This window comes from Salmo salar, chromosome ssa10 (genome assembly GCF_905237065.1).
Source record: "Salmo salar chromosome ssa10, Ssal_v3.1, whole genome shotgun sequence".
Classification (NCBI taxonomy): Eukaryota; Metazoa; Chordata; class Actinopteri; order Salmoniformes; family Salmonidae; genus Salmo; species Salmo salar.
Window position 1 is genome coordinate 104,950,047 of NC_059451.1, and position 26,620 is coordinate 104,976,666.

At 42.8% G+C, this 26,620-nt stretch overlaps 1 protein-coding gene across 1 annotated transcript; it reads left to right on the forward strand.

Moving 5' to 3' along the window:
• Positions 1 to 772: 772 nt before the first annotated feature.
• Positions 773 to 25,717, forward strand: LOC106561394 (protein mono-ADP-ribosyltransferase PARP12). The gene is made up of 12 exons (XM_014125331.2): positions 773 to 1,165; positions 11,911 to 12,046; positions 12,232 to 12,487; positions 12,572 to 12,700; positions 12,784 to 12,910; positions 13,052 to 13,220; positions 13,318 to 13,438; positions 13,543 to 13,639; positions 13,883 to 13,964; positions 14,569 to 14,699; positions 24,271 to 24,422; positions 24,520 to 25,717. Exons 1-12 carry the CDS (start codon positions 849 to 851, stop codon positions 24,774 to 24,776), a joined length of 1,974 nt encoding a protein of 657 aa, XP_013980806.2. The 5' UTR covers positions 773 to 848; the 3' UTR covers positions 24,777 to 25,717.
• Positions 25,718 to 26,620: the final 903 nt, after the last annotated feature.

A 26,620-nucleotide genomic window follows, 5' to 3' on the forward strand; every position in this document is an offset into this window, starting at 1 on the left:
ATTGTTGGCGGTTATTATATCGTTTAGGACCTTGAACGTGGCTGAGGTGCACCCATGACCAGCTCTGAAACCAGATTGCATAGCGGAGAAGGTAAGGTGGGATTCGAAATGGTCGGTGATCTGTTTGTTAACTTGGCTTTCGAAGACCTTAGAAAGGCAGGGTAGGATAGATATAGGTCTGTAGCAGTTTGGGTCTAGAGTGTCTCCCCCTTTGAAGAGGGGGATGACCACAGCAGCTTTCCAATCTATGGGAATCTCAGATGATAAGAAAGAGAGGTTGAACAGGCTAGTAATAGGGGTTGCAACAATTTCGGCAGATAATTTTAGAAAGAGAGGGTCCAGATTGTCTAGACCGGCTGATTTGTAGGGGTCCAGATTTTGCAGCTCTTTCAGAACATCAGCTATCTGGATTTGGGTGAAGGAGAAATGGGGGAGGCTTGGGCGAGTTGCTGTGAGGGGTGGAGGGCTGTTGATCGGGGTAGGGGTAGCCAGGTGGAAAGCATGGCAGGCCTAAGAAAATTGCTTATTGATATTCTCAATTATAGTGGATTTATCAGTGGTGACAGTGTTTCCTAGCCTCAGTGCAGTGGGCAACTGGGAGGAGGTGTTCTTATTCTCCATGGACTTTAGTGTCCCAGAACTTTTTTGAGTTTGTGCTACAGGATGCACATTTCTGCTTGAAAAAGCTAGCCTTAGCTTTCCTAATTTCCTGTTACAACAGCATGGATTTAACTTTAAAGGGCAGGTGCTTTGATTGTCAGTTTCGTTTCTCCAGAAGTGGAACTGACGACATACACATTTAGGGTGAGGTGATGAGCATAAAGATACCAGGTGCCTACTAAAACACGATGTCGTCTGTAGTGTCTCAATATGTTACAAAAATTATCTGTGGAAATCAAGGATGTTTGGACTTCAAGCAGCTTGACCAGATCGTTGGTCAAAAGTTCACTTGTGCAGATGAGGTCCTACTTGGAATACTTCGTGACAGCGGAAAATATGCCATCAGTGAAGGCAAAGAAAAGGCTTCAGGTCGTGTTATGAGCCAGGACAGTGTTATTGTTGCTAAGACTTCACTACGAGTCTGTCAAACCTCTCATAAAGAGTGTCATCAGTGCGACAATTTACACATATGCAGCCACTTTGTATGCGGTAACTGCAAGTACGGGTAAGTGCCATGCTCTTTTAGACTATTATATGTAGGCTATCAAGTTTCTTATCGCATAGGCTATATACAGTGGGTCTGCAGATGTTTCATAGCATCTGTAAATACAACTTAGTTATGAGTCCAGTATGTTGATAATTTCGGTGTAGCAACAGGCACCGTAATTTAGCTACATTTGTAGTGCCTATTTTAATTAAGATGCGTTCGTAAATTCACTCTGGCTATCTACTCCGAATTCAGAGCACTCTCGTATGAGTGTGCCAGGGCGCAGAATAACTGATTCATTTACGAAGGCGCAACACTGGTTGAATATGAGCAAAAAAGCGTTGTTAAATTGTTGCCAGTAACACAGTTTGTCACCAAAGCTTTAGATAACATGAAAACAGCCACCAGGTTTGCTAGGGGTTCTAGTAGGGCGAGTAAAATAGTCAGTGAGGTGTACTCTCATTTGTGTCGAAGTACAGTAGCTAGCAAGTTAGCTAATTTAAGCAGGTCACCCAGCTTGGGTACTTGACGATTAAACGCCGTTTGGGTCTTTGGGTGTCAAAAAAGACAAGTTACACGTCAAATAACACTATTTGGCGCGTTAGATAATGCAATGAAACAGCGCGCTATCGACTGCCTCAAAAGCTTGCTCGAGCGGCAGAGTCGGTATCCGCGCTTATAAACCCAGGGTCGTTTGACACGTCAAATAACACAATTCTATTATAGAATCTTGTGTGTGTGCGTGTGTGTGTGTGTGTGTGTGTGTGTTGAATTTGTGCGTGCAATCCAAGCGCCACCACTACGATCAGTAGCATTGTAAAAGCTGTAGAAAAAAAGTCGGCAACTATGCATACACTGGACACGAATGATGTGATTACAATACCACTTTGGTAATAAGGCAGCTGAGTCCTTCTACCGACAGCGCATACATTGAATGCCTGAAATACATTAAATGCCTGAATTGGGACGATTTCTCACCCGTCTGTATTATGTGAGTATCGTCCTTTCTAGTGCCGGTGTGGACACTAGGCTACATACATCTATGGCCATCTATCGGTCCATTTCTCGTGAAACAATCCTATGCTAAAGCTTGCTGGCTACAGTAGGTATGTTTGAAGCAGCACATAACTCATTTCTGTTGTTGACAATTACATACTATACTTTCTCACTGCTCTTTAAACTTCCATTTGATCTTGTTTTAGTGTCTTAATTAAAGACAATCGCTGGTAAAAGCGCAACATTTAGATTTTTTTTTCATTTTACTAAGGCTTTGAATTTGCACTAATGGCAATCTCCATTGCAGATTTGACAGCCTTTAGGTCATTTTGGATACCAATGTTACTAGCTAGTTAGACACCGATCCTGTCCACCAATATTTGTGTGTATATACATTTTTCATTGGTCTACTTGATGTATACAATTTTGAAACAAATATTGCTGTTTATTTTTATGGACACTGAACTACCGTGATTTACGTCGGCCATGATTGTTGAGGTTGGTCACTGACGGTCCTCAGTTACATTCCCTTTATCTTGGACTCAACTACGACATTGGAGTCTAATACTATCACTCCTCTCTTCCAATTGTACTCTTGTTTAATTGTTGCACTAGCTGAAGTTTAGACCCACGGTTCGTCAGCTTAATTGTACATATCCAAAATGCTAATTGTCCGTTTGGATACTCTTATTGAATTGTTCCCTGTTATTAACGACGTTCAACAATTTACCGATACAGGGGCTGACCCTTTTTATAGCCTACTGGTTAATTTGAAACATCTATTTACTTAGCCCTGTGGCGACACCTAGTGGAGGACACATTTTATGGCCATTGAAATGCCACAAATCACTGTTAACATTTTTCAATAACTGAAGCTGAAGGTTATACTCGTTGTTTAAAGTGTGACCTAAACCCAAAATGTACACTTGCCTATTGACATATAATTATTATTTTTTTCAAGGGCGTTATGTAACTTTTTTCCAAGATTGGTTTGACCTCACTGCACATGTAGGGTAATCAACTGATGCTGAGTAAGATAATTTCTGCTGCTCGTCTCGTTCATAATGACGAGTTTAGGATTTGTATTTTTTCTTTGAAGGTTGTTGTGCTATTTGTGTGTCTAGGGGGTACGTTGGCATTATCCAAAGATTCTTGTGCTCTGCTTTTTTTTATTTTATTTTCTTATTCAGATGTTTTGCTCATGCTGCTCCTCTCTCAATTTGACTTCTCTTAAAAGGATTAATGTCTAGTTCAACAACAAGTCAGGATGGTACTTTAGGACTTTCAGTCAGACTGGTGCATGGATCATTCGTGGTTGTGGGGAGAAAATGAAGCGCTCCAGAGTATTTTCATATCTGAAAAGCCTGGATACTGATATTGCATTTCTTCAAGAAACGCACCTACTGTACGACCATTACTAGATTGTGTAAAGCATGGATTGGACAGGTTTTTCATTCAAATTTTTAACGGCAAAGCCAGGGGAACAGCAATAGTAATTCACAAACAAGTGCAGTTTTCACCCTCACAGATCATTTCAGATCCTGGAGGACGTTATACAATAGTTAGTGGCACCCTCTTCCAAACCCCTGTAGTACTTGTGACTGTTTACGCCCCTAACTGGGATGACACTAGATTTATGACGTCTTTTAGCCTCTCCCTAATCTTGAAACCCACCGCCTCATCTTTGGCGGGGACCTTAACTGTGTTATTGAACCAAGACTTGACCGGTCTGATCTCAGAACACTTACTCCTTCCGGGATGGCAAAAGCTCTTTCTACACTCGTGACCCAAATGGGTTGTGTTGATCCATGGTGCTTCCTCCACCCGGTCACAAAAGACTTCTCCTACTTTTGTCATGTTCATCAAGCCGACTCGCGCATCTCCTACTTATTGTTTTTAGATAGAGCCCTTCTCCCCTCAGTTAAAACTAGTGATGCACCGATATGACATTTTTGGTCGATACCGATATCCAATATTTTCCTTGGCAAAAAAAGATGATGGATATTTAACATTTTAGTGGCCTTTTAAGCATTCTAGAACAGTTAAATAGTTAACACACACACGGACGCAGCGGTCAAAGGCACTGCATCTCAGTGCAAGAGGCGTCACTACAGTCCCTGGTTTGAATCCAGGCTGTATCACATCTGGCCGTGATTGGGAGTCCCAAGGGGCGTCGCACAATTTGCCCAGCGTCGTCCGGGATGTCATTTGTAAATAAGAATTTGTTCTTAACTGACTTGCCTAGTGAAATAAAGGTTACACACACACACACATAAAAGTTATTTTGTTGGCATTTACGTATGTCTCATTACCAGTAAAACATAATCAAAACCTATTTCTTTCACTTACTTGCTGTTTTCAGTCATTTCATTCTCAACCAGGATTTCTATGGAACACCGTTTGGGTCTTTGTGTGTCAAAAAAGATGCACGTCAAATAACACTATTCAGCTATTGTGCCAAATCCTTATTGTGGCTATTTTCACAACACAACCCGTTCCGGTCGAGCCTCACTAGCCAGATGAAGCTAGCTGGCTGCTTATAACATTAGCTTTGGGCAACATGGTTAAGTAGCATAATGAAAATGACTGCACTTTCTACTGGTCATTGTTTTCAGGCTGGTTGTATTGGTGCTAGCTAGGTACCAAGCTAAAGCTAGCTACCCCAAACGTTGCGGTCAAACAAATGTTTTATTACCAACGCGGTATTGTGGCCGGTGTTTGCAGACGTTTTTTGTACAGCTTTAACAGTGCTACTGTACCTTTTTTGACACGCAAAGACCCAAACGGCATTCCACTGTATGTATGTATGTATGTATGTATGTATGTATGTCGGGAAGCTAATAGCAGTGATGCTGTTACTGTCTAACTCCAGGAGGGCAACATCTGAAAAATGGCACACTTTGTAATAGAGGTCGACCGATTTATGATTTTTCAACGCCGATACCGATTTATTGGAGGCCCGAAAAAGCCAATACCGATTAATCGGCCGACTATTATTACGCTTTTTTTAATGTGTGTGTGTGTGTATATATATATATATATATATATATATATATCAATTTATCAACCCATGGAGTTCTGGATTTGGAGTCACACCCAAAATTAAAGTGGAAAACCACACTACAGGCTGATCCAACTTTGATGTAATGTCCTTAAAACAAGTCAAAATGAGGCTCAGTAGTGTGTGTGGCCTCCACGTGCCTGTATGACCTCCCTACAACGCCTGGGCATGCTCCAGATGAGGTGACGGATGGTCTCCTGAGGGATCTCCTCCTAGACCAGGACTAAAGCATCCGCCAACTCCTGGACAGTCTGTGGTGCAACGTGGCGTTGGTGGATGGAGCGAGACATGATGTCCCAGATGTGCTCAATTGGATTCAGGTCTGGGGAACGGGCGGGCCAGTCCATAGCATCAATGCCTTCCTCTTGCAGGAACTGCTGACACACTCCAGCCACATGAGGTCTAGCATTGTCTTGCATTAGGAGGAACCCAGGGCCAACCGCACCAGCATATGGTCTCACAAGGGGTCTGAGGATCTCATCTCGGTACCTAATGGCAGTCAGGCTACCTCTGGCGAGCACATGGAGGGCTGTGCGGCCCCCCCAAAGAAATGCCACCCCACACCATGACTGACCCACCGCCAAACCGGTCATGCTGGAGGATGTTGCAGGCAGCAGAACGTTCTCCACGGCGTCTCCAGACTCTGTCACGTCTGTCACGTGCTCAGTGTGAACCTGCTTTCATCTGTGAAGAGCACAGGGCGCCAGTGGCGAATTTGCCAATCTTGGTGTTCTCTGGCAAATACCAAATGTCCTGCATGGTGTTGGGCTGTAAGCACAACCCCCACCTGTGGACGTCGGGCCCTCATACCACCCTCATGGAGTCTGTTTCTGACCGTTTGAGCAGACACATGCACATTTGTGGCCTGCTGGAGGTAATTTTGCAGGGCTCTGGCAGTGCTCCTCCTGCTCCTCCTTGCACAAAGGCGGAGGTAGCGGTCCTGCTGCTGGGTTGTTGCCCTCCTACGGCCTCCTCCACGTCTCCTGATGTACTGGCCTGTCTCCTGGTAGCGCCTCCATGCTCTGGACACTACGCTGACAGACACAGCAAACCTTCTTGCCACAGCTCGCATTGATGTGCCATCCTGGATGAGCTGCACTACCTGAGCCACTTGTGTGGGTTGTAGACTCCGTCTCATGCTACCACTAGAGTGAAAGCACCGCCAGCATTCAAAAGTGACCAAAACATCAGCCAAGAAGCATAGGAACTGAGAAGTGGTCTGTGGTCACCACCTGCAGAACCACTCCTTTATTGGGGGTGTCTTGCTAATTGCGTATAATTTCCACCTGTTGTCTATTCCATTTGCACAACAGCATGTGAAATTTATTGTCAATCAGTGTTGCTTCCTAAGTGGACAGTTTGATTTCACAGAAGTGTGATTGACTTGGAGTTACATTGTGTTGTTTAAGTGTTCCCTTTATTTTTTTGAGCAGTATATGTGTATATATATATATATATATATACACACAAATTCTTCAAGCTCTGTCAAATTGGTTGTTGATCATTGCTAGACAACCAATATCAGGTCTTGCCATAGATTCTTCAAGTAGATTTCAGTCAAAACAGTAACTGGGCCACTCAGGAACATTCACCATCTTCTTGGTAAGCAACTCCAGTGTACATTTGACCTTGTTTTAGGTTATTGTCCTGCTGAATTCATCTCTCAGTATCTGGTGGAAGGTAGACTGAACCAGGTTTTCCTCTAGGATTTTGCCTTTGCTTAGCTTCGTTCCATTTTTAAAAAGATTCTGAAAAACTCCCAAGTCCTTAACGATTACAAGCATACCCATAACATGATGCAGCCACCACTATACTTGAAAATATGGAGAGTGGTACTCCATAATGTGTTGGGGGACGATAGTAATTTAGTCAGGTTACCTTTGCATTCTTGGGCACTTGAAACAAGATGGTATTACAGGGGTCAGGGATAGGTTGAAAATGTAAGTGAAGACATTTGGCAGTTGATCAGCGCATGCTCTGCGTACACGTTCTGATATTCCATCTGGCTTTGCGAATGTTAACCTGTTTAAAGGTTTTACTTACATCTGCTGTGGAGTGCGAGATCGTGCAGAACTCAGAAGTATTACTCAAATTAATAGAAATTAATAAAGAAAGTGAACCTTATTTTGGACACACATCTTGCATCTATCACAATCATTTGGGTTAAGAGATTATCACAAACAAAGGTGATCAACAACATAAATCACAGTTGAGCTTCCCAAAATCTTTGTAGCTAAAGTATTACTTTATCTCTTTTGACAATTGTTTGTCTAGCCCACTCCTACCCTAGATCAGCAAAGGAATTTTGTTAGTTTACGCAAAGGTGATTGACCTGCAAACATTGATTTTACAGTTATTACTCTCTTGCGGCTGGGTTGTTGGCAGAAAGTATTACTTTGCTTTCGGGAAACTGACCCCACATCTGTTATTATTAACTGACCCATTAGATTAGCGTGTGCATGCATACATACATACATACATACATACATAGGCCTAATCTGTCAGCAACACAGGCCTAACCTGTCAGAAACAACAGAGGGTGAAAGTCTTTGAGCAGGGCTGCCGCGGCTTCACTGGACTACCAACACAATGTAGGAAGACTTTTGGACAAGTATAAAGTCTATCTGGAAAAGTCTTTAAAATATGGACCTTTAAATCATACGATGCATGCACCACCGTTAAGACCGATTTTGACTTAACTACGAGTGCGACACACATACGTTTGACTTGAATGTACCGGGAAGGTGGACATCTGGTGAGCCTGAAAAAAGTTACATTTTCAATACATTATACCCCAAAAGTGTATTTTTGAGAACTGCATCACTGTTGAGTGAAATGAAATCAAGAAATACACCGGGGCCATACTTACGAACATAAGAAACCATTTAGATTTAAACAGTTTCTCTAGCACAAAATGTGCATCAGCCAATTCAAATAGTTGATTTATGGGTCTCTCGAGTGGCGCAGTGGCTTGAGGCGTCACTACAGATCCGGGTTTGATCCCGGGCTGTGTCGCAGCTGGCCGCGACCGGGAGACCCATGACGTGTAGCACAATTGGCCTGACGTCATCCGGGTTAGGGGAGGGTTTGGCCGGCCGGAATGTCCTTGTCACATCACGCTCTAGTGACTCCTGTGGCGGGTTGGGCGCGTGCACACTGACATGGTCGCTAGTTGTACGGTGTTTCTTCCGACACATTGGTGCGGCTGGCTTCCGGGTTAAGCGATCAGTGTGTCAAGAAGCAGTGCTGCTTGGCAGGGTTGTGTTTCGGGGGACGCATGGCTCTCGACCTTTGCCTCTTCCGAGTCCGTACGGTAGTTACAGCAATAGGACAAGACTAACTACCAATTGGATATATCACGAAAAAGGGGTAAAATGATTTGTTATTAAAGAAAAAAAAAATATACAAAATAAAAATGCTTTACTTGCACTTGACAATGCTAAATTGTAGCTGGTCTCATCAGATAACAAAGCACACGTTAGCCCTATGCTAACCTCACCAGGTGGCAATGATTATGTCCTGGAACAAGTTCTGCATCAGCCAATTGAAATTGTTGACCTAGTTGGACGTGTTCCAACGCTTGGAAGTAGCCGCAACACATACTTCAGTCCAACAGCACGTTCTGATCATCAAAGCAACTATCATTATTATAATCATCCACTTTGTCACATGCATTTTGGATCGAGCACTAAGGACCGGCAGTGAATTATAATTTTTTTCTTCAATCAAAAACGCTTTCAATCAAATGTATTTAAAGCCCTTTTTACATCAGCCGATGTCACAAAATGCTGTACAGAAACCCAGCCTAAAACCCCAAACAGCAAGTAATGCAGATGTAGAAGCACGGTGGCTAGGAAAAACTCCCTAGAAATGCAGGAACCTAGGAAGAAACCTAGAGAGGAACCAGGCTCTGAGGAGTGGCCAGTACTCTTCTGGCTGTGCCGGGTGGAGATTATAACAGTACATGGCCAAGATGTTCAAACGTTCATAGATGACCAGCAGGGTCTAATAATAATAATCATAATAATCACAGTGGTTGTAGAGGGTGCAACTGGTCAGCACCTCAGGAGTAAATGTCAGTTGGCTTTTCATAGCCGATCATTCAGAGTTAAAGACAGCAGGTGCGGTAGAGAGAGAGAGTGTCAAACAGTACGTCCATTACAAGGTAGCACGTCCGGTGAACAGGTCAGGGTTCCATAGCCGCAGGCAGAACAGTTGAAATTGGCACAGCAGCACGACCAGGTGGACTGGGGACTGCAAGGAGTCATCAGGCCAGGTAGTCCATGACACACTGACTACACCGCTCGCGTTGCAAAATAAATGTAGAAATGTATGTTATTCAATCACTGCACCCACACTGCTCGCGCGCGCCAACGAGTGTCTGCGTTGCCAAGGGCTGAAATAGAAGTCAGTTCTATTTGTGACGCAGATCGCGCTGCAAGTCCTGCCTCTCCCATCTCCTCATTGGTTTATAGAAGCAGGTACCCACGTGCCATCTCCTCATTGGTTATACCCACGTGAGTGACTGAAAGACGAACGAGGTCAGTGGCGGTAATGCACCTAATTTATGAAAGTTGCCAATCGCAATATAAAGTCAAGAGAAGAAAAAGCCTGGAAGGAGGAGAGATGACTAGCAATGACTCGGTTGACCGTTTTATGTGTGGATTAATTGTCGGAGTAGCCCAGGACAAATTAGCTAGCAACTGCAAGCTAGCTAAATTGGACAAATTAGCTAGCAAGTGCAAGCTAGCTAGCTAAATTGCCATAAATGTTTAATGCTTTTCGACCTGTCCCCAAATTAATGTAATTGGTTCAGAGTTTGTTTTGATATTTTAAACTGCGTGTCGTGATTGCGTTTGGTGTGGGGGGACAAAATACATTTATGCACGATGGCACACGCGCGCAGCTAGTTTGGGTTCCGTGAGGCATGGTCCTAGGGCTCAGGCCCTCGGAGAGAGAGAGGGAGAGAACTTAAATTCACACAGGACACTGGATAAGACCGGATAAATACTCCAGATATAACAGGCTGAGCCTAGCCCCCCGATACAAACAATTGCAGCATAAATATGAGGGGGGTCACGAACCCATGGTTTTAAGTGCACTATCAATTTCAAGTCAACAGCTTTAGCAGTGTGTGCCACCTAGAAGTGATGATGATAGCCTAAATGACTACTATTTGACAAATCCATAAGGCTCTACGTCTTTTTCTTTTTTTACAATGTACGATAAACATACATTTATTTTTTTCCTTAAGCATATGGATGTGTGTGAAATGGATAAACAAAAACGTGGGGTTTTGTCATATGCGAAAACGTTAGTAGTAGCTAGTAACCTAGTCAAGGATGCGTCAATTAAATAGACCAACGAACAAAAGTAAACCTTGAATTTGTAGGTTTAATTTTTAGAAATGCCAATGGTTGGTGGATATAAAGTCTAAGATATTTGATAAGCTGATGAAGAATTTGTTCAGGGATATAATCACTTACACCTAGTGAGTTAGCATAGGGCTAATGTGTGCCATGTTCTCTGATGGGACCAGCTAAAATCTTGCGTTCTGTCAAGTGCAATAAAATGAACGATTTTTAGCTGACGCTCTTTTCCAGAGCGACTTACAGGCGCAATTAGAGTTAACCCACACTGGTTGAATCAACATTGTTTCCACATCATTTCAATGAAATGACATTAAACCAACGTGGAATAGACAATGAATTGACTTCTGTGCCCAGTGGGAAGCTGTTCGTTCCCAGGTAAGTGTCATCGAATACTTAACCCGATCACGCTGGGTATACAAACCCGTTCATGCCGTCTGAATACCGTGTTAATTTCCCAACGTACACTGCTTCACACCCTGCGTGTATGTGTGACAAGAATGTATTGATAACTTCCGAGAATTGTTTGTTTGCTGGAAAGTTATCTGGAATTTTCAACCCAGAAACGGGTCTTTCCATGCACACTTTGACCACAAACACAGGTCAGCTACCTGGGGTATATTCATTATGCCGATTCTGTGGTAAAACATTCTGCAACAAATCTTTTACTCCAAACAGAACGTTTTGCAATAAAAACGAGAGTTTCTATCCTACAAATTCAGGTAGGTGCCTCCTCTTTTGGTTCTTAAGCGGTAAACTGTTTCCATTGCAAGATGTAATGAATACACCCCTGATGTAACTGGCTCTGTAACTCATTAATTGGATATCTCATGCAAAATGAGTATCAGACAAGCTTTGATTGGACTTGTTAGTGAATACTCCTGAGGTGCTGACCTGTTGCACACTCTACAACCACTGTGATTATTATTTTACCCTGCTAGTCATCTATGAACATCTTGGCTATTTACTCTTATAATCTCTACCTGGCACAGCCAGAAGAGGACTGGCCACCCCTCAGAGCCTGGTTCCTCTCTAGGTTTCTTCCTAGGTTCCTGCCTTTCTTGGGAGTTTTTCCTAGCCACCGTGCTTCTACATCTGCATTGCTTGCTGTTTGGGGTTTTAGGCTGGGTGTCTGTATAGCACTTCGTGACATCGGCTGATGTAAAAAGGGCTTTATAAATACATTTGATTGAATAGATAAAGTAGCTAACATATTTTTGCTGAGCAGCCTACAGCATTTGTTGACCTGACAAACCTGTCTTCTGTTGTCTTGGTTTCATTTGCACATCTTATGTCTGTGTACTCAAACATTGTTTGCATGTCTCTTTAAACTCTAGGAACAAGTGCAAAAAGGCCCACCGTCTAGATTCCCCACACAACGCAGCTATTATAAGTGAGGTGGGTCACCATGACCTGGAGGAGGCAGAGCTGTTCCAACTTCTGCTGCAGAACGACCCCTACCTGATGCCTGAGGTGGGTGGCCCCCAAAATTACCCTTAACAATTAATGTACAGTTTATCTAAAAAGATTGGATAGGTTAGCACTGGGGTAATACTGTAGCTCCAGCACCAACTGATATGGAAAAAGAGTAAGCCAGGTGTTAATTGCATGTAGTATGCGCTCTGGATGTTTGACCATCTCCTTTCAACTCCTTCCAGATCTGCTCCCATTACAACAAGCGCGTTGGTGAGCATGGCATCTGCAAGTTTAAAAGCAGCTGCACAAAACTCCACCTCTGCCTGCACTTCCTCCAGGGTGACTGTAGGTTTGGTGCTGGATGTAAGAGGGCCCACACGTTCGATGCCCCTGCAATGAAGATTCTAAATAGCAGAGGATTCAGCCAAGAGAACATCAAGATCCTCCACAATATCTACAAGAATAAATTCATCATCACTCACCAAGAAAATCCAGCTGGTAAGGAAATGACAAGGTAGAATCCATGAATACAGAGAATCCATGCAAACAGTGCTTTAGTAACCGTGTCTGTCCTGTGTTTAGCTGTAGCACCCTCCCTTGCTCCAGTCATGAAGCCAGCTGAGAAACAACAGCCCTCCTCCAGCTCCACCAGTGAGACTGACAGAAATGAAATCTGCCTCTTCTCCATCCGCAGTCGCTGCAGCTTCAAAGGTAACATCAACCTAAACATACTTTATTATCAACATTTCTGTTTACAGTAGTGTGTTTACATGTTTCTGTGGTTGTGTTGTCAGACACATGTGTCCGTGTCCACTACCATCTGCCTTACAAATGGCAGATCTTAGATGGAGTGACTTGGAGAGACCTGGACAATGTAGAGGAGATTGAGAAGGCCTACTGTAACCCACAAAATGACACAAGGTACTGTTGTCATCATATCAGGTTTGGTGTGGATTTTTGTTACCTGTCATACCAGATTTAAGATATGTTAGTGTTTTATTAGATAGAGTATATTACCTTTTTTAAACAACTTATTTTGTTGTTCAACTGTGTTGCCCTCAGTGGTGGAAGTAAGCCTGTGAACTTCCTCACCATGACATGTGGAAGCCCTCCAGTTCGTCGTCTGTCCACTATTTCATCCGTCACCAAACCCCCTTACTTCATCCTCACAACAGAGTGGCTGTGGTACTGGAGAGATGACTGTGGCCAGTGGATAGAGTATGGCCATGAGGTCAGTCTGAATGCTGAATATGCATGGGTGTGGTTTTTATTGTGACTTTACTCCACCCTCTTTGAGTTGACCTAAACTGTGGTCTTATTCTGTGCAGGGTGGTGAGGGGAATGTGGCCTCTGTCATTTCCCAGACCCTGGAGAATGCTTACCAAACAGACTCTGACAGCGAGATTCCATTTGAATCTGGAGGTCAGAAGTACATTCTCAATCTCAAAGGTATACCCCTTGTCACTGATATATAGTAATTCAGCAGTTAATCAGCTCTTTATTGGCTAACAACCTGTTAAAATATGTTATCATAAATATTGTTTCTGTTTCAGAGATGCATCAGCAGAATATTATATTTACAACCAAAAAAGCAATTTGTCGAAGGCCCCGTTTTCTCTCTAAGGAAGATGTGAATGCCAAGCTGAAGAGGTATTGTTCTTCATGGTTGTAATGTATGTCTGTAATGAATGTAATGTGAAGTATGCCACTCACCCAAATTTCACATCTCCCCGTCCTACCCCAGAACCAAATGAAGTAGTTGGCCAAATAGTACTGAGGATTCAGGAAGGCCTATTGGATATCTGTGTCTGAATCAGCCAAACTAGAAGCCAACCCTTATCTATTGGAATTTCCCTGTTGAATTTCCTGTTTCTTCTTTTGTCTCTGTGTTAGTGAGTCTGAGAGCTCCAGTTCCTCTGTGACTGTCCCTCCACATTGGGACAAAGGAGTCTTGTCTGACGCCACAGACTACAAGGTACTATGTAGTGATACTGTACTGTTTAATTTAGTTGAGTTTACATGAAACACACGTGAGCACACAGGCATTTCACTGTAGTCTGAAACTGTGGTTTTCGACACCTGACATATACCATTTGATTTGCTTTGACACTATTATAATGGTAGGCACCAATATCGATAATGCAATATGATATCGAATTGAGCAAGGGATATCGGTTTATCCTTGATGTTGTCCTACACCATTAAGTAAAATAGCATACATGACTGTTCCTGCAGGCACAAAAACCTTTCTCTGCCTCTCAATTTAGCATACTTAATTTCCAACTGATGGGCCATCAATGGGCTTACCATTTTATTCAAACTGGTTGGGTAGGTTAAGCCCCCAGAACATTTTCACCTGGCCTAATGGGCAATTAGCAAGCCGTTTTCTGGACTTCACAAAACCGTGAAAGTGAAAAGAAAATGTAACATTCACAGTTGCAATGCTATATATCGATATCGGATTGAAAAACTGCAACTGATATCGATATAGATTTTCCATATTAGTGATATTAATATTAGTGTGGAATATTTCCCATAGAGACATCTCACTCAATAAAGTAATCTGTGGTTTCCTTCAGCTGGTTCCACTCTCAAGCCAGATAGAAGAGTACCAAAAGTTGGAGAAGCTATTCAAACATACCATGGCCAGCAGCACCATCCACAGCATCAAACGGATCCAGAACCCCTCACTCTGGAGGGTCTTCCAGTGGTATGTTTTGTAGACTGCTGTATTCAGTTGAAAAACTGGTGTCTAGTAGATCTACTGAGACTCAATCCTCAGCCTTGTGCCGTTGAAGGCCTTTTTCAATAGCGTGATGAGTTGGAACGCTTCAGAGGGGCAGTTACGTGTTTTTGTGAAGCAGAGGTCCTGAGTTCTGTGCAATAAATTGAATAGATACCAACATTTTGACATCTGTGCTGCTTTCATCAGGTTTTCTTCTGGGTGGGTAGTGGATAGCAGCTAGTCATACTGTAGCTAGCTTAGCATCGGGGCACTGCCTTCTTGAGACCACATGGGTTTCTGTAGTATAACAGTAACTACGGTGACCTTGGCTTGCAGAGTTTTGTATTGTAAGTTGGCATCGAATCTTGCAGTGGTTTGGTACATGCAACATTAGCATATTTACATAATGATATTTGTTTCCTTACATCGTCCCCAATGCAAATTCAGTACATACCCGGACAAGGAGTGACTGCAATCTACACTTTGGTTTTGACTAGCAACTGGAGACATTAGTATTTGCATTTTTGTACTAAAAAAGTATATCCTCCCTGTTTAGCATGTTTAAAATGTCATGCCCAAATGATTGCAAGATAATTTTACACCAAATTTATTGAGTAACACAATCCACGTTCACAAAAAACATAACAATTATTTTAAGAATTATAGATACAGAACTCCTTTGTGCAATCGAGGTGTCCGATTTTAAAATAGCTTTTCGGTGAAAGCACATTTTGCAATATTCTGAGTAGATAGCCCAGCCATCACGGCTAGCTATTTAGACACCCACCAAGTTTAGCCCTGACCAAAGTCAGATTTACTATTAGAAAAGTTTGATTACCTTTGGTGTTCTTCGTCAGAATGCACTCCCAGGACTGCTACTTCAATAACAAATGTTGGTTTGGTTCAAAATAATCCATAGTTATATCCAAACAGCGGCGTTTTGTTCGTGCGTTCAAGACACTATCCGAAGTGTAAATAAGGGTCACGAGCATGGCGCAATTCGTGACAAAAGATTTCTAAATATTCCATTACCGTACTTCGAAGCATGTCAACCGCTGTTTAAAATCAATTTTTATGGCATTTTTCTCGTAAAAAAGCGATAATATTCCGACCGGGACTCTGCGTTTAGGTAAACAGACGAAAGAAAACAAAGCATGGGGTCGACTCGGGCACGCGCCTGAGTCTCACAGTACTGTGACCAGCCACTATCCAAACGCGCTACTTTTTTTCAGCCAGAGCCTGCAAAGCCACGATTCAGCTTTTTGCCGCCTTCTGAGAGCCCATGGGAGGCGTAGGAAGTGTCAGTAACAGCAGAGATCCCCTGTAATGGATAGAGATAATCAAGAAGGGCAAGAAATGTCTTTCACCTTTCCAGAAATGTCTCTCGCTGTGCCCTGGACACCATATGTGAATTGATTGCCCCCCATCTATCTTCAGAGTTCGTACTGTTTGGTGACCTAAACTGGGATATGTTTAACACCCTGGCCGTCTTACAATCTAAACTAGATGCCCTCAATCTCACACAAATTACCAAGGAACCTACTAGGTACAACCCTAAATCCGTAAACATGGGCACCCTCATAGATATCATCCTGACCAACTTGCCCTCTAAATACACCTTTGCTGTCTTCAACCAGGATCTCAGCGATCACTGCCTCATTGCTGCGTCCGTAAGGGGTCCGCGGTCAACCTACCACCTCTCATCACTGTCAAACGTTCCCAAAAACGCTTCAGCAAGCAGGTCTTTCTAATCGACCTGGCCCGGGTATCCTGGAAGGATATTGACCTCATCCCGTTAGTAGAGGATGCCTGGTTATTCTTTAAAAGTGCTTATCATCACCATCTTAAATTAGCATGCCCCATTCAAAAAATGGTTCACTCCAGACTTGACTGCCCTTGACCAGCACAAAAGCATCCTGTGAAGTACTGCATTAGCATTGAACAGTCCCTGCGATGTGGAACTTTTCAGGGAAGTCAGGAACCAATACACACAGTCAGTTAGCTTTCCTAAGGCTAGCTTTTTCAAAGATAAATTTGCTACCTGTAGCACTAATTCCAAAAAGTTTTGGGACACCGTGAAGTCCATGGAAAATAAGAGCACCACCTCCCAACTGCCCACTGCACTGAGGCAAGGAAATACTGTCACCACCGATAAATCTACGATAATCGAGGACTTCAGTAAGAGTTTCTCTACGGCTGGCCATGCTTTCCACCTGGCCATGCTTTCCACCTGGCTACCCCTACCCTGGCTAACAGCTCTGCACCCCCCCGCAGCAACTTTCCCAAGACCCCCCCCTGCTTCTCCTTCACCCAAATCCAGATAGCTGATGTTCTGAAAGAGCTGCAAAATCTGGATCCCTACAAATCTGATGGGCTAGACAATCTGGACCCTCTCTTTCTAAAATTATCTGCCGAAATTGTTGCAACCCCTATTACTAGCCTGTTCAACCTGTCGTATCGTCTGAGATCCATAGTAGTCTGGCTGTTTTATGGATCTCTGCCATATGGTTTTATGGCGGATTTGGAGCAGGTTGTTCAGGTTATTTCGATATAGGACTCATTTTAATGTGGATATAGATACTTTTGTACCTATTTCCTCCAGCATCTTCACAAGATCCTTTGCTGTTGTTCTGGGATTGATTTGCACTCTTCGCACCAAAGTAAGTTCATCTCTAGGAGACAGAATGCATCTCCTTCCTGAGTGGTATGACAGCTGTGTGGTCCCATGGTGTTTATACTTGCGTACTACTGCTTGTACCGATGAACGTGGTACCTTCAGGCGTTTGGAAATTGCTCCCAAGGTTGAACCAGACTTGTGGAGGTCTACAATTATTTTTCTGAGGTCTTGGCTGATTCCTTTTGATTTTCCCATGATGTCAAGCAAAGAGGCACTGAGTTTGAAGGTAGACCTTGAAATACATTCACAGGTACACCTCCAATTGACTCAAATGATGTCAATTAGCCTATCAGAAGCTTCTAAAGCCATGACATCATTTTCTGGAATTTTCCAAGCTGTTTAAAGGCACAGTCAACTTAGTGTATGTGAACTTCTGATCCACTGGAATTGTGATACAGTGAAAAAATCTGTCTGTAAACAATTGTTGGAAAAATTACTTGTCATGCACAAAGTAGTTGTCCTAAAAGACTTGCCAAAACTATAGTTTGTTAACCTCTCTGGGATATGTGGGACGCTAGTGTCCCACGTCGACAACAGCCAGTGAAATTGCAGGGCGCCAAATTCAAAACAACAGAAATCTCATAATTACAATTCCTCAAACATACAAGTATTATACACCATTTTAAAGATAAACTTCTTGTTAATCCAGTCACAGTGTCTGATTTCAAAAATGCTTTACGGCGAAAGCATACCATACGATTATGTTAGGTCAGCGCCTAGTCACAAAAAAACATACAGCCATTTTCCAGCCAAAGAGAGCAGTCACAAAAAGCAGAAATAGAGATAAAATTAATCACTAACCTTTGATGATCTTCATCAGATGGCACTCATAGGACTTCATGTTACACAATACGTGTATGTTTTGTTCGATAAAGTTTATATTACATTGGCGCGTTATGTTCAGTAATGTTATGCCTACAAAACAGCCGGTGATTTTGCAGAGAGCCACATCAATTTACAGAAATACTCATCATAAACTTTGATGAAAGATACGAGTGTTATGCACAGGATTATAGATAAACTTCTCCTTAATGCAACCGCTGTGTCAGATTTCAAAAAAAGCTTTGCGGTGAAAGCACACCATGCAATAATCTGAGTGCAGCGCTCAGCCACCAAAACAAGACATACAGATACCCGCCATGTTGTGGAGTCAACAAAAGTCAGAAATAGTGTTATAAATATTCACTTACCTTTGATGATCTTCATCGGAATGCACTCCCACAGTAAATGTTTGTTTTGTTCGATAAAGTTAATCTTTATGTCCAAATACCTCCATTTTGTTCGCGTTTAGTTCACTATTCCAAATGCACAAGGCGCAGGCACTAAGTCCAGACAAAAAGTCAAAAAAGTTCCATTACAGTTTGTAGAAACGTCAAACGATGTATAGAATCAATCTTTAGGATGTTTTTATCATAAATCTTCAATAATATTCCAACCTTGACAATTCCTTTGTCTTTAGAAATGAAAGGGAACGGAGCTCGTGGTCACGGCCGCGTGCGTGACTTAACGAAAGGCTTTCAGCCTGACCACTGGTTCAAACAGCTCTTATTCGTTCCCCTTTTACAATAGAAGCCTGGAACAACGTTCTAAAGACTGTTGACATCTAGTGGAAGCCTTAGGAAGTGCAATCTGACCAAATTTACACTGTATATTGGATAGGCAATTACTTGAAAAACTACAAACCTCAGATTTCCACACTTCCTGGTTGGGTTTTTTCTCAGGTTTTTGCCTGCCATATGAGTTCTGTTATACTCACATCATTCTAACAGTTTTAGAAACATGTTTTCTAAAGAGTTTTCTATCCAAATCTACTAATAATATGCATATCCTACCTTCTGGGCCTGAGTAGCAGGCAGTTTACTACGGGCACGCTTTTCATCCGGACGTCAAAATACTGTCCCCTACCCAAGAGAGGTTAAGGATCATATCACCTCCACGTTACCTGACACCCTAGACCCACTTCAATTTGCTTACCGCCCCAATAGATCCACAGACAATGCCATCGCACTGCACACTGCCCTATCCCATCTGGACAAGAAGTATACCGATGTAAGAATGCTGTTCATTGACTTCAGCTCAACCTTCAACACCATAGTACGCTCCAAGCTCATCATTAAGCTCGGGGCCCTGGGTCTGACCACCGCCCTGGACTTCCTGACGGGCCGCCCCCCAGGTGGTGAAGGTAGGAAACAGCACCTCCACTTTGCTGATCCTCAACACTGGGGCCCCACAATGGTGTGTGCTCAGCCCACTCCTGTACTCCCTGTTCACCCATGACTGCATGGCCACGCACTCCTCCAACTCAATCATGAAGTTTGCAGACATCCTGAGACCATTCATGTGTGGGGTTGCTTCTCAGCCAAGGGAGTGGGCTCACTCAAAATTTTGCCTAAGAACACAGCCATGAATAAAGAATGGTACCAACACATCCTCCGAGAGCAACTTCTCCCAACCATCCAGGAACAGTTTGGTGACGAACAATGCCTTTTCCAGCATGATGGAGCACCTTGCCATAAGGCAAACGTGATAACTTAGTGGCTCGGGGAACAAAACATTGATATTTTGGGTCCATGGCCAGGACACTCCCCAGACCTTAATCCCATTGAGAACTTGTGGTCAATCCTCAAGAGGCGGGTGGAGAAACAAAAACCCACATATTCTGACAAACTCCAAGAATTGATTATGCAAGAATGGGCTGCCATCAGTCAGGATGTGGCCCAGAAGTTAATTGACAGCATGCCAGGGCGGATTGCGGAGGTCTTGAAAAAGAAGGGTCAACACTGCAAATATTGACTCTTTGCATCAACTTCATGTAACTGTCAATAAAAGCCTTTGACACTTATAAAATGCTTGTAATTATACTTCAGTATTCCATAGTAACATCTGACAAAAATACCTAAAGACACTAAGGCAGCAGACTTTGTGAAAATTAATATTTGTGTCATTCTCAAAACTTTTGGCCACGACTGTATATACAGTGCCTTGCGAAAGTATTCGGCCCCCTTGAACTTTTCGACCTTTTGCCACATTTCAGGCTTCAAACATAAAGATATAAAACTGTAATTTTTTGTGAAGAATCAACAACAAGTGGGACACAATCATGAAGTGGAACGAAATGTATTGGATATTTCAAACTTTTTTAACAAATAAAAAACTGAAAAATTGGCCGTGCAAAATTATTCAGCCCCTTTACTTTCAGTGCAGCAAACTCTCTCCAGAAGTTCAGTGAGGATCTCTGAATGATCCAATGTTGACATAAATGACTAATGATGATAAATAGAATCCACCTGTGTGTAATCAAGTCTCCGTATAAATGCACCTGCTCTGTGATAGTCTGAGGTCCGTTTAAAGCGCAGAGAGCATCATGAAGAACAAGGAACACACCAGACAGGTCCGAGATACTGTTGTGGAGAAGTTTAAAGCCGGATTTGGATACAAAAAGATTTCCCAAGCTTTAAACATCCCAAGGAGCACTGTGCAAGCGATAATATTGAAATGGAAGGAGTATCAGACCACTGCAAATCTACGAAGACCCGGCCATCCCTCTAAACTTTCAGCTCATACAAGGAGAAGACTGATCAGAGATGCAGCCAAGAGGCCCATGATCACTCTGGATGAACTGCAGAGATCTACAGCTGAGGTGGGAGACTCTGTCCATAGGACAACAATCAGTCGTATACTGCACAAATCTGGCCTTTATGGAAGAGTGGCAAGAAGAAAGCCATTTCTTAAAGATATCCATAAAAAGTGTTGTTTAAAGTTTGCCACTAGCCACCTGGGAGACACAAACATGTGGAAGAAGGTGCTCTGGTTAGATGAAACCAAAATCGAACTTTTTGGCAACAATGCAAAATGTTATGTTTGGCGTAAAAGCAACACAGCTCATCACCCTGAACACACCATCCCCACTGTCAAACATGGTGGTGGCAGCATCATGGTTTGGGCCTGCTTTTCTTCAACAGGGGCAGGGAAGATGGTTAAAATTGATGGGAAGATGGATGGAGCCAAATACAGGACCATTCTGGAAGAAAACCTGATGGAGTCTGCAAAAGACCTGAGACTGGGACGGAGATTTGTCTTCCAACAAGACAATGATCCAAAACATAAAGCAAAATCTACAATGGAATGGTTCACAAATAAACATATCCAGGTGTTAGAATGGCCAAGTCAAAGTCCAGACCTGAATCCCTATCGAGAATCTGTGGAAAGAACTGAAAACTGCTGTTCACAAACGCTCTCCATCCAACCTCACTGAGCTCGAGCTGTTTTGCAAGGAGGAATGGGCAAAAATTTCAGTCTCTCGATGTGCAAAACTGATAGACATACCCCAAACGACTTACAGCTGTAATCGCAGCAAAAGGTGGCGCTACAAAGTATTAACTTAAGGGGGCTGAATAATTTTGCACGCCCAATTTTTCAGTTTTTTATTTGTTAAAAAACTTTGAAATATCCAATAAATTTCGTTCCACTTCATGATCGTGTCCCACTTGTTGTTGATTCTTCACAAAAAAATTACAGTTTTATATCTTTGTTTGAAGCCTGAAATGTGGCAAAAGGTCAAAGTTCAAGGGGGCCGAATACTTTCGCAAGGCACTGTACTGTATTCTATTCGACTGTATTTTAGTTAATGCCACTCCGACATTGCTCGTCCTAATATTTATATATTTATTTCATTATTTTACTTTTAGATTTGAATTGTTAGACAGTACTGCACTGTTGGCGCTAGGAACTGAAGCATTTCGCTACACCCAGAATAACATCTGCTAAATATGTGTATGTGAGCAATAACATTTGCTTTGATTTGAGAATACCCTCTCCACTCTTGCAGAGCCACTAGGGATGCTAAACACCCTTCGGGCTACTCTTGCCATGTTGGGCAGGGATGCATAGCTTTTTTGATGTTGCTAGGTCAACAGAATTTTAGGCAACATAACCTTATCAAAACGGAAAGCTCCTTGAGAGGTAATATGTCAGCAGGCCTATTGGGACAAAATCAATGAAAACAAACAAAACTTTTAAGAGATGATTTTTTTGGTTTCTAAGTACTTTGCTACAATGACACACATAGCTAGCTACTCACTTCATTCTGTTCTGTTAGCATGTGCACGTAGTAAGTACACCATCATGCTTTCGGAATGCATGTCTTTTCAGATTCCACAGTGATTCTTTAGTTGTGGACACAACATCACTGCACTCCCTCTCTTGGTCCTCATCTTTGTAAGTCACCTTGATTTTGCACCTGAATGTTTTATCAGTTTCTTTATGAAAATATTTAGCAAACTCCATGACAGTTGCTAAAGAAAGGGGCTATGCTGGGGCGGGCATGCCCTGAGCTCGTGAAGTGAGTGCTTCTGGAATGAAATTGGAGCGGGCGAGGGGGCTGGAACTCTGCGCTCCAGCCAAATTGGGCACTGCTCATACTCTGCGTTGTACGGGTTTTGACTGAGAGCCACTCTGAACTTGAGCACCTCGCGCGACAAAAAGTTGCCGTCATCCCTCCTGCTAATTGGGCAACTTTTGTACATTTTGTATTTGATTGAGGGGAAATGCTGTAAATTGTATTTTGAAAGATGAGATATTGAGGATTTATAATAAATATGGCTTTGTCATACAAGCTAACCAAACACCTGTGAGTCCATTAATGTGCACTTCACATTTCCAAATCATTAAACTGATGACATATACAGTCAATATTTATGATCACCATGTTTGATGTACAGTTACAAGATGACAAGACGTCATACCCTGCATTGTTCTGAACAGAATGCCAATTTTCTTCACAACAGTAATTGTGTAATGGCGGGGATGCAGGGTTGTAATTCCAAAGAAAACAACTACAAACTAGTTGCCGCAGTTCCTCAACGCCACAGCTAGGAGAGCTCAAACACCTTATGGTTGAAGACTCTTCTTTGAGACATAAAAGTTTATTGAAATGACTTAGGAACTGTGCACACTTTGGAGAGGTGTGGGTGTGTGGGGCCACTTGGAGACAGCAGTTAGTCCTCACTCAAACTGTTGTCATTTTTTTGTCTTATGTTGCACTTACCCCACATTTCCCAGGAATATTATTATGTTACTGAATGTATGCAGAGTATTTTCAGCGAAAAGTACACCAAATGTAAAATCCTGTGTGTTTGTTTTCAGTCTTGTGAACTGTCAATAATAATTTGGGCACAAGGGGGGGTGCTTATTTGTCCTGTTACACACACACAAGTGTTTCTTTTTAGATATCCAAACTCCCCCTGAGACACCCGCAGGGAGTGAGGTCATGGGCAGGGTCACCATTGTACAGCGCCCCTGGAGAAATTAGGGTTAAGTGCCTTGCTCAAGGGCACAGCTATAGATTTTTATTTTGTTTGCTCCGATAATCAAATCGGCAACCTTTTGGTTACTGGCCCAACACGCTAACCTCGAGGCTACCTGCCACCCTGTTGTGTTTTGACCTTTTGGTCTAATAAGTTTCCCATCAACTCCAAACTGTTGTCTTTAAATCGCTACCATGGTTATACATATGCTTTTCATATTTGTTCTGTAAGGCACATTTAAATGTTGTCCTATCCATATAGGCCAATTCCAACCAGTGTGAAGGGCTAAGAGAATACTTAGGCATGACATTTCAAACTTGCTAAATTTAATTAATGTCCCTGTTTTGATATTTCCTGTTTGTTGACCGGTCAGTCTGCAACTTTTGAGGTTCGTATCTTTGAGGTTTTACTGTATAAGCATGTGTTTGCAGTGGCTAGTTTTAACAAAACCAAATGTATGGATTGCAGCCACTCCTTGTCCATAGATTGCGTTCAAGGTAAGGAAATAAATATCTTAATATGTAAAATTGCTGAACTATCCCTTTAATGTATTGTTTTGTGTGCTTGTGGTTAGGCAGAAGGAACAGATGATGAAGAAGAATGGAGGGAAACCGGTTGATGAGAGAGAATTGTTCCACGGCACAGATCCCTCTATCATAGATGTCATCTGTGAACAGAACTTTGACTGGAGGACCTGCGGTGTCAATGGAACACTTTATGGCCTAGGTGAATCTCTATTGCTATATCAGTCACATAAAAGCAAATGTTTCTGCTAGACTTTTGAAACATTTGTCTCTAACATGCTGTCGTTCTTATTTTTCAGGGAGCTACTTTGCTAGAGATGCCTCATACTCTAACGCGTACATAAGATCTCAGAGCAGTAGCAAGAAGATCATGTTTGTGGTTCTGGTCTTGGTTGGAGAGTTCACCAATGGGTGTCATACATACCGTCGTCCACCTCAGAAAAGCACCAGCAAGGTCCTCTACGACAGCTGTGTCGACTCAGAAAACAACCCATCCATTTTTGTTGTGTTTGAGAAACAGCAGATTTATCCTGAGTACCTAATTGAGTACTCCTAAAATCCACAGGGGTCCATACCAATGTCTTCCACTGAAGACAACTGATATTTTGTGACTTGCTAACAGTCCTCACATGCTCTACCTACTGTATTTCTGTTATTCATTGAAATGGGGATAGTGATTTATTGAATTGGGGCTAGGTTTTGGGGTGTTTTTTTTGTTATTATTCTGGGCTCTTTTAATTCGTATCGCCAAAGTTCAGTGCTATAGCATGATTGAAGTTTAAAGGCAATGTTCTCACAGTCGCTTCTAGTCCATATCTGTTTATGTATTATTTCTTACATTGTTAGCCCAGAAAATCTTAAGTGTTATTACATACAGCCGGGAAGAACTATAGGATATCAGAGCGACGTCAACTTACCAACATTACGACCAGGAATACCACTTTCCCGAAGCGGATCCTTTGTTCGCACCACCACCCAGGGCAATGGATCTGATCCCAGAGACCGACCCAAAATAACATTGCCGCAGAAGAGGTAGACGGAGCGGCGTCCTGGTCAGACTTTGGAGGCTTGCACACCATCCACCGCTTCCGAGTATATTGGTCGCCAATGTCCAGTCTCTAGATAACAAGGTAGACAAAATTAGGGCAAGGGTTGCTTTCCAGAGAGACATCATGGATTGTAACATACTGTTCCACATGGCTCTCTCGGGATATGTTGGAGTCAGTACAGCCACCGGGATACTTTATGGGTCGTGCCGACAGAAATAAACATCTCTCAAGGAAGAAGGGCGGGGGTGTATGTTTCATGATGTAATCGTAACAACATACAGGAACTCAAGTCCTTTAGTTCACCTGACCTAGAATTCCTCACAATCAAATGCTGACCATCTTATCTCCCAAGAGAATTCTCGTCGGTTATTGTCACAGCCGTGTATATCCTCCCTCAAGCTGATACCACAATGGCCCTCAAGGAACTTCACTGGACTATATGCAAACTGGAAACCATATATCCTAAGGCTGCATTTATTGTAGCTGTGGATTTTAACAAAGCAAATGAGAACAAGGCTACCTAAATTCTATCAGCATATTGATTGTAGCACTCGTGCGGGCAATACACTGGATCACTGCTGCTCTAACTTCCTCGACGCATACAAGGCCCTCCCCGCCCTCCCTTCGGCAAATCTGAACATGACTCCATTTTGCTCCTCCCGTCCTATAGGCAGAAACTCAAACAGGATGTACCCGTGATGAGAACTATTCAACACTGGTCTGACCACTCAGGAATCCACGCTTCAAGATTGTTTTGATCACGTGGACTGGGAAATGTTCGGTGCAGCCTCAGAATAATATACATTTATTTGTTGAGTGAGTTTATAAGGAAGTGCATGTTGTACCCACTGTGACTATTAAAACCTACCCTAATCAGAAACCGTGGAAATGCCACCATGTGGTGGCATTTGCGCAAAACTAAAAGCGTGAACCACCGCAGTTAACCATGAAAAGATGACTGGGAATATGGCAGTGTAGTTATTCACTCCGCAAGGTAATCAAACAAGCAAAATGTCGGTATAGAGACAAAGTGGCTACCAAGGACTGCGGGCCCCCCTCTCCTTCTCCGTGGCCGACGTGAGTAAGAAAGACATTTAAACGTGTTAACCCTCGCGAGGCTGCCGGCCCAGATGGCATCCCTAGCCGCGCCCTCAGAGCATGCGCAGACCAGCTTGCTGATGTGTTTACGGACATATTCAATCTCTCCCCATTCCAGTCTGCTGTCCCCACATGCTTCAAGATGGCCACCATTGTTCCTGTACCCAAGAAGGCAAAGATAAATTAACTAAATGACTATCGTCCCGTAGCACTCACTTCTGTCATCATGAAGTGCATTGAGAGACTAGTCAAG